The sequence below is a fragment of the Festucalex cinctus genome, chromosome 20, assembly GCF_051991245.1.
Source record: "Festucalex cinctus isolate MCC-2025b chromosome 20, RoL_Fcin_1.0, whole genome shotgun sequence".
NCBI lineage: Eukaryota > Metazoa > Chordata > Actinopteri > Syngnathiformes > Syngnathidae > Festucalex > Festucalex cinctus.
In genome coordinates, this window is record NC_135430.1 from 19,848,553 (window position 1) to 19,857,927 (window position 9,375).

Here is a 9,375-nt window from a genome sequence, read left to right on the forward strand (position 1 = left end):
GACCCCCAAACCCCCGAACACACCCCGACCCCCAGCACCCAACCCCCCACCCACCCATACCTCCACCCCCCCCCCCAAACAAGCCGCCCCCCCCCGACGGCCGCCACCCCCCCCCCCGCGAACCCGGCCCCCCGCGAGAACCCCCCACCCCCCCCCGGAAACCGGCACCGGGCAGCAGCGCAGAGAGGGAAGATGTGCCCACCCCACCTCCAGCCGCGCGAGATTTGCAGCGTGCTGCGTGCGCGATGTTATTTACAATACATTCTCATTACCACTCAGTATTTGTGGAACCGGGGGTAGCGGAAGCCAAAAGTTTCATTTCTTATAATGCCGCATGGAGGAAATAAAATGGAGCATTAAAGCCCTGGCTGAGGCTTATTTACTTTTCCATGAATCCTTCAACTGGGTAATTGACAACTCTGCTCGGGCTGACTTTATTCAGGCAAGAAAAGCAAATATCAGCCATGCACGGAGAAGAGAAGCCCAGAGGGAGCTAAAATACCTGCTGAAACACTCGAGCGTGTACGGCACAAGTCAACCAGCTTTGATACAATATGTCTGCTCGTGTACCGTTGCAATTTCACTTCCTTTTTTTTTTGCAATATTACTAGGGAAAGCCAATTTGCTTTGGAAGAAAAAAAAACGTCCGAAATCTTCTAACAAGTAAAAGAAGCATGTTTTAGGGGGATCAGTCGCGACAGTGTGGGAGGGGAGCATTCACAGGCCAGTAATTTCGCAGAACAGCATCTTTACTTTGAAACTGGTTCTGGGAAAACGAGTTAAGGTTTAAGCAGCAGCGGCTTCTTCTGTGGTTCCTCTGTTGTGTTTTTTTAGCACTTCAAACCAAATCACCAACGGCCATCGTCTCAAGCAAAGCAAGAAACTGAAACTGAAGTGAAGAGCAGCATCCAGATCTGAAGAAAAAGACATCAAATTTCCAAAACGGATTAGCTTATGTTGGGGTCTGGTTGGTCGTCAAGGGAACATATTTGAGTTTAGGAAAATTATAGGGTCTAACCAAACTTGAGAACTGCAAATTACACTTTGGATTTGGTTGTGACAATACAGCCATTTTGATGCAAAGCCCCCCCCCAAATAGCTGCTGAGACATTACATGTAGACACCCGCAAATGACCACAAATTTGGCAGAACCCCCGACGAGGGGGTGGTCTGTCAAAAGTGAACCCTCCTCTGAGTTCAGCCTGTCACGAGAAGAGAAGAATAAGAGCCAAGGAAGGGACCAACAAGTCCTCATATGTCAAAAAAAAAAGACGCTGTGATAACAAGGGAGGAGAGTGCCAACCATTCTGACAGCCAACAAGCCAAAAAAACACAAAACGAAAGCCCCGACAAACACTAGGCAATGAAATGCAAAATAACATTTCTTTTCCTAATCAAACTCGCAAATATGTTAAAAAGGGAAGTCAACCTTAAACATTTCTCGACAACAACACATAAAACACGACAATCTGATTGATAATAATACATTTGCGGAATGTGAGTTGTTCAGCAAAATCGAGCCAGTTTTAGCCATCTCAGGGGGCGGCCATTTTGCCACTTGCTGTCAACTGAAGATGACATCACAGTTCAGGGCTCAGGCAACGACCAATCATAGCTCACCTGTTTGCTGAAGCTGATTTGTGATTGGTTGTGACCTGAGCCTTGCTATTGATCAAAAAAAAAAATGCTTGATTTTGCTGGATATCTCAAATTCCATTATTTCAATATTAATCAGAATAACATATTTCGATTAGTGGCGCTGCATAGAACATATTGTCAAGATTTTTGAGGGGGCTTGACTTCCTCTTTAAGTAAATAAGACAACAAATTTCTGGTTGACTAGAAATCCTGGCATAGATAACAAACACACTTAAATGATAATGATTAGCAACCTCAGGACGGAAAAAGTTCACAATGCATCATGGGAACCAAAAAGAGTCTGAAAAGCACACAAGAAACAGTGTTTGTTTTTCACAAGAACCGCTGATGGTTCATTGAAAACGATTCAAGTTGCCCATCCCTGGTCTAGAGTACGACAACTACTATTTTTTTTTTTTTTTTTTTAAATAGTGTGCACTTTTAACTCATTCACTCCCAGCCATTTTCACTTAAGTGTTTTCCTGGATTTTGACAGATTTTTCAAGGCCCGTGAAATATTATGTTCTATTGCTATAAAAATATGGAACATACCAAAAGAGAGATTAGAGTCTCTTCTTTTCTCAGGGGGAAAAAAAAAAAAAAAAGTATATTCCTATCTGTTTCCACTGTGCAGCAATTAGCAATAGAACATAGCTAAGTTTCATCGTTTTTCACAATTCTGTTTAGAACTGTGGTGAAATCAGCTTGTTTTAACATGGCCTGGTTGATCTCTTACACTCTGCTGCCACTCAACCATTTTCTGCAGTAGAAAGACTGCATCAAAAGCCTTCTCTATGCTCTGGCATAAAAAAAAACGTATAAATACGTCTTTGGGACACTTAAAACATTCAAAATATGACGTATTTATACGTTTTTGGGAGCTAATGAGTTAAAAGCCATTTCCAATGACGAATGAATTACTGGTTCTATGCTCAGATGACACTTCTGCTGGTACACTTTCGTGTTGGCATCAACAAAAAAAAGCCAAAGAAAAAGCATCTTACCATCCATAATGATGTTTTGAACTTGTCTCTTAAGACACATAAATTTCCAGAAAATGTTTGGTTAAGCTTTAAACTGTAGCGCATTTTGGAGCATCCGAGTTTTCGAGTCTCCACAACTTCAGAAGTCTTACCTCAACCGATCCTCCTCCTTCTTTCTCAGCTTCATGTCCCGTTGGACAACTTTCAGGACATGTTCGGCTTCGTCGTCCGTCAGGCCGGACAAGTCCAGCCTCCGGCCCATTTTCACTGGGCTTGCCACGCTGAGCTGCTCGTGGTCCAACACAGGATGATGATGATGATGATGATGATGAAGAAGATGAGGAGGAGGAGGAGGAGGAGGGAGAGCAGGTGGAAGAGGAGAGGCACTAGTATACTGTTGGCTGGTTCAACCCTGGAGAAAGACGAAGGGGATAAGAGACTCTTAAAAATAGGTGCAGATTAATTTTTTTTTTTAAACTATATCGTGAGCAAAATCAAGAGAAATGCTTCTTCGTCGTTCCATGTCAATGAATATTCAACTTACGATGAATATTTGAGGTATGAGTGTTTTCTGTATCGGTCGTAAAAACAAAAACAAAAAATCTCTACGTTTTAGAGAAGATCTGAGATCACATCATCTACAAGGTCAATCTCAAGGTCAAATTACTTGTCAAAAGGTCCAGTTATAAAATATGCACCAATATTCAAAAATGATTACTGATTTTGAATCCTTGTTGAACTCCCTTTCCAACAATACCCATTTTGTGACAACTGACCGAGTACTTCCTCTGATAAATGGGTTCAAAGGAAGACGGCCACGCCCCTTTTTTTTTTTTTTTTTACCAAAAGCTGTAGTTGCCACACCCCTGCTCCGATTGACCTAAAAGTTTAGATTTAGTTTTGTGCCATCACTCTCAACAAGTACACCAAGTTTCATTAAGCTCAAAATCTGTTTGGTTATCTGCTTGGGTGAGTTGGCATGCCGCCATTAGTCCAAAAATTCATACGTCTGCACAATCCAATCCAATTCAATACAAGAGCTGATAAATTGCTAGAATAAAATATTTATTTTAGACTTTACGCCGATCTATTGCTCCATATTCTGATCAAATCGATGAGCTGTTGTTATTATTTATTTATTTATGTATTTTTACTTGTTGGTCATTGATCGGCCAGAAAATCTATTGCAGAAAGCCTCATTTGTCCTGTTGGTCTTGCCCAACTGCGTCTCATTGTGTCAATTAGTGCGTGTGTGTATTTAGTCTCTTGTCTCCTGTCTGTCTGTGTCGATTCATTGTCCTTTTCCTCATGTCGTGCTGCCGCTTTGGTTCCACATCTTGTCCCGGTTTACCCTCTTGGATTTTGTTGTTTTTTGTTTCTTAGTTTGTAGCTCATTTTTGCCTCCTCATTTTTTTTTTTTGACATCATTCTTCGCCTCCTCGCCGTGGGTCCTCAACCACATCAAGAGCCTGACAGAAGCAAAAACAAAAAAAACAAAAAAACAAAAACAAAACAAACAAAACAAAACCCAACCCAAACCATTTTTCCCATCAACTTGGGTTTGCTTGTTTGTTTTTGTACAGCCACTTTTTATCTACACAAAGAATTCTTTGTACCAAGTAATTTGAAAGTGTTTTTAATTTATACTTTTATTCTTTTCTCAGCATCTGGTTTGAACAAAAAAAATAAAATAAAAAAAAATTCCCATTCTGCTCAATCTATGATCTTAATACGTAAGAGTTTGGATTCTTGTAATCTTTGAACGGCAGAATTTTTTGATACAACCCCTTTTGTATTGGGCCTCATTCAAATTAATTTTTCTCAGGACGCGAGGGAGACGGACAGGTTAAAAGGTAGAAAGTGAAGGAAAGATGACGGCAAGGCACACAGAAAACAGACCAAAAAAACAGACAAAAAAAAGAAAACTGACAAGGGGAAGGGCGGCTGCAGAGACAGATGAGTCCATGGCCAGATGTGGAAGGTCCATTAACCACAGTGTCCAAACAAGATGGGAGTGCACTTGCAGAGTGATGATGACTCAGAAGGCCAGACAATTACGCTTGATCTATTATTGGGCCGATAGCTTCATCGACTAAGTGCCTCCTCTAGAGCGGATATCACTCATTCCTTGAGTTAGAGGAAACCATCTACTAACTCTGTCAAAAAAAATAATCATTAAAAAGGAATACTTGACTTGGGTGTATGTTCCCCATCTGTATTCATTTTGTATTAAGTCAGGGGTGTCCAAACTTTTTCCATTTGAGGGCCACATACAGAAAATCAGAATGATGCAAGGGCCACATAATGTTATGAAGAGAAATTGTGTTTAGTCCTAAATAATTTATTAATGCTTTTGCATATTTAGAAAAATGCTACAGTACATAAGCCAATTTATTTGTAATATGGCAGTAGGGTTATTATAGTTTTGGGATTTTTTTTATTTTAGTTTTTGTTTTGAGTTGTGTTTTTTAAATTCAGTTAGTTTTAATTAGTTGTCAGGGTGGTTCTGTTAGTTTTTATTAGTTTTAGTTCTTTCACAAATGCTTAGTTGAGTATTAGTTTTAGTTTTTTTGGTTTGTTTGTTTATTTGTTTTTTAATGTGTATTACTTGTGCTCAATATTTAAAAAACACCATGAAGGTGCTTTTCTATTGGTTGCTGCTAGATGATGTCACTTCTATGTGACATACTTTCAAATGTCATCGTTCTGGTTTAGATCAAAAATAAATCTGCTAAAAATTTAATTTAAAGTCATCCGCAAAGTCTCGTGTATTAAATTAATTACCAAAGACTAAAATGAAGGAAATTTTTGCTGTAATTTTAGTTACATTTTCGTTAGTTTTGTAGACATAAAATGTAATTTCAGTGAGTTTTCGTTTTTTAAAAAGCATTTTCGTTTGTATTTTATTTCGTTAAGGAAATTGTTTTTTGAATTTTGTTATTTCGTTAGTTTTTGTACCCTTGTGAGGAATAAGTGGTCAAGAAAAGGGATGGATTATAAATATTTGAACTGAGTCAAATGCCATTTTTAGCATATGCCGCCGGCCACTGAAAAATGGACGGCGGGCCGCAAATGGCCCCCGGGCCGTAATTTGGATTAAGCCATACGCCTCTAATGGCGTGTGTGTGCCATCTCAGCACTGAAATCAAATGACTTTAAAATTGACCAAGTGGCATCATTTTGCAGAGAAAGCATCTCTAAATATTCTTTCTCAAGCCGTCGTCCCATTTCAGCCTAACAGATTTCTCCTTCTGGGGCACGCGTGTCATTCGTTTTCGGTTGGGAGCATTAAGCGTAAGCGGCAAAACGCGCAAGGGCGCCAGCGCGCAAGCTTTTTTGTCACATTGTCAAGCTCCGGACGAGATAAAAGCGGGAACCATCTTGGCATATCAGGTATCGGGCGGCGTAAATAAGGACGGTCACCGTGGCATTGGCGCACGCGCCTCGCTCAGACGCTGTGATGAGAGACGTTGGCCTTTGCCTCGGGAAAAGGCCAACTCTGACACGGTCGTATTTCACAACTGTTACACACTCGGCTGACGTGCGTGTACACAGCATGTTGTGAAATAAAGCTGTAATCTGCACCCGGTGATGTCCTAAAAGAGGTGGGGGGGGGGGGATAATAATTGTTTTTAAATGGGAGAATCTCTCTCTGAACTCCTGTTTGAACAAAAGTGTCATGTTGAGCAGAATAAAGCCACATAAAGGAAGTTCTATAATGGAGATCTGCGTTTATGTAGTGTGTGATGTTTGTCCAAAAAATTATATTAAGTAATAGGGGTGTTAAAAAAAAAAAAATCGATTCGGCAATATATCGCGATACTACATTGCGCAAGTCTCGAATCGATTCAATCGATTTTTAAATGGAAAAATATTCAACAAAACGTCTTACTTCGAGTAAGTTATATGAATGGAACATTAAGCCTTAATATTTTATTTGAATGCTGTTCAAACATGAAACAGATTACAACCTGTATAAGACTGAAGTTTCAGATCAATTCATACATTTTCATACAAATCTTACACTCTACAAGTTTACTGATTAGTATTTTCTAAATTTGAATGAAAAAAAAATCGCAACAACCGACTTATAAATTCGGATCGGGATTAATCGGTATCGAATCGAATCGTGTGACCTGTGAATCGTGATACGAATCAAATCGTCAGGCACGAGGCAATTCACACCCCTATTAAGTAAAGACTTTCACTGAGAGCACCTCATTTTTTTCTATTGTGTTTCCCCCCCCCCCCCCCCATATTTGTGAAAACACACGTTTGTTACCCGTTTCATTCAGTGTGTGGAGTCTCAGTCCGACCACTGGGGGGCACCCACATGATAACATGCACAGAGAAGAAGAACTGTTCTGACATCATTCATAGGCTAGCAGACTGCTAAGATGAAAATAAGAGAGGCTGGAAAATGCAAATACAAAAAAAAAAAAAAAAAGAAATATGAAACTGTTTGTTAAGAATGACAGCACAAGACCAATCCTGAATGTCTGGCACAGACACAGATAGCAACACCTGACCAACATCAAACTATTCGCGGCGATCGACATGCTAATCGGAAGCTAAGATGCTAATGTTAGCTATAGATTCTCTCGGCTACTATCACATCAATGATCAACAAGCTTTCAATGCCAAAGAGTGCTATCAATACATAAAATGCATTTTTTTATTTTTATTTGGTTTTAGTGAGGTCAATGAACATAACATTTGGCAGCAAGTGTCATATCTATTTGAAGCTATAATCCTCCAGCAATACCATAACACCATTCAACGTCTTACTTCTTAAAGCATTACTCATTGAAGATTAACATTCGCCTTTCGCAGCATTGTTACTATAATGGCCCAAGTAATCCAGTCACGTTTACTGCTATCAGGTCCCTCTAGTGAAGTACATACGCCAAATACACAGCAGCCGCAACGAGTGATGAGAGGACCAAGCAGTCCAGCAGGGTGCAGTCACCATGACAACATGAAAGGAGCATGCTGGAAGAAACCATCACAAGTCTGACAACTTATTCAAATGAGTCGGAGGTTTCTAGAGCAGCTTTAAGGAAGATTGGGGAGGGTTGTTTTTTTTTTAATACATTTGAAATCTTGCCCAGAAAATAATTACTTCATAAATTCATTTGAGTACAAAATTAAATCATGCAACATTTAGGTATGTAGCAATTTAAAATTTTGACTTAAATGCTAAAACATTCAGATATGACACTTGTTCTGGAAAGTACATGAAAAGTATCCGATTCGTTTGTATTGGATTCACGACTTTTCAACATGCGGGTGAGAAAAGGATGGCAGCAACGCGCGACAGCTCGCCAGGAAAAGAACGAAGAATGTTGGAAATTTGTCTAAATAGGCTGGAGGTTTCACAAAGTGCCCCAAAAATCGAACTTTTAGCGCTGCGGGGATCAGATCAAACGAGGTCACGCAGAGGTCATTTCCCAAGACGAGCTGAACTTGTTCATGCTTTTAAATGATGCAAAATTCACACAAGGAACACCAGCTCGAGCTGAAAGCCCGCTCAGGACGGCGGGCGTGATAAAATGGCAGGTGCAGCCGAGCGCTAAATGAACCGGCTTGTTTGGACCGACTCTGTTGGGTCAGCTGGTAAAAGTCACACGGTCGTACATTGGGAGCACTTCGAGGTTCTATTCCCAGCACATAATTCATGCATCAAAACAAAGTTTCGGCATCAGGATGAAATGACTCAATTATTTGAGAAATGGTGAGAAACAGCAAACCATCTAAAGCTTAAGTAATGAGTCATTCGATTGATTTTTGTCAAATATCCAACACTAAGGTAGCCGAAGTAGATTTCTTGCAGGTTGAATGATAGTTTGAAGTCCATTACCAGTCAAACCTTTAGAGAATGAACACTATTGATTTCATGCAAAAAAGTTTACACTATTCGCCTTTTTTTTTCCCCCTCAAAGATGACACTCAATGTTAGAGGATTCCATTTAAAATAATACACTTGATCTGAAGATGTTGAGTCATAAATGCGAGTAATCATGACAACCGCCACAATACAAATCAAACTTTGGTGACTTGCATGGCAGAGTGTTGATTATCAACAGGTAAAAACAGCCACCGCGAACAGATCAACTGTTCACCTAAATCTCCACAAACACGCGACGGATTTCCAGCTCGCATTCCGAAGGGATGAAGGTTTATTCTCCTGAAACAAAACATGACTTTGTTTTTTCTTAAAAGCTGCAAGCTCATTAAACCAATTCAGAAAAGCAATTTAGAAATATACTCCGTGTTTTCCTTTTCATCTCGAGCTCAACGCCGTGCAACATTTAATGTTGTTTTTTTGTTTTGTTTTTTGCACGCCCGCTTTTGCTAAATGACGCATTTTATCTTTTACTTTTTAAAGAGGAGCGTTCGCGCACTGCCACGTTAGTAAATACCGGCGTGAAAAAAAGGGAACGTCAGGTTGCTCGGTCGCACTTAAGGGAGAGAAGAAGAAGAAGAAGAAAAAAAAAGTAAAATCATCATCTCTGATGTATCTGCATGCAAAGCTGCAATGACAAGCAGAGCTCACGCCGGTGTTGTTTGCAGCCATCACACACAAACACAATCGCAATCACAATCACAATCACCGATATGAGTCCATAGCGTAGCGACTTGTTGTGGATCACTTACGCGGGATCAGCCGGTACCGGTGGACCGGATCAGCCACGTTCTTCCTGGCCAGCGTTAACTTCCACAACACCTGCCTGCCCCCCCCTCCTAATTTGCC

At 40.3% G+C, this 9,375-nt stretch overlaps 1 protein-coding gene across 2 annotated transcripts in view; it reads right to left on the reverse strand.

Moving 5' to 3' along the window:
* The window catches only part of LOC144009695 (rab effector MyRIP-like), an 83,543-nt gene extending 74,168 nt beyond the window's left edge, over positions 1-9,375 (reverse strand). For both annotated transcript variants that reach the window (XM_077509541.1, XM_077509540.1), the window contains exons 1-2: positions 9,279-9,375; positions 2,774-3,033 (exon numbers count right to left, since the gene is read on the reverse strand). In XM_077509541.1, the coding sequence (XP_077365667.1) occupies positions 2,774-2,883 (110 nt within the window). In that variant the 5' untranslated portion in view covers positions 2,884-3,033; positions 9,279-9,375. The remainder of the gene's footprint in view (positions 1-2,773; positions 3,034-9,278) is intronic.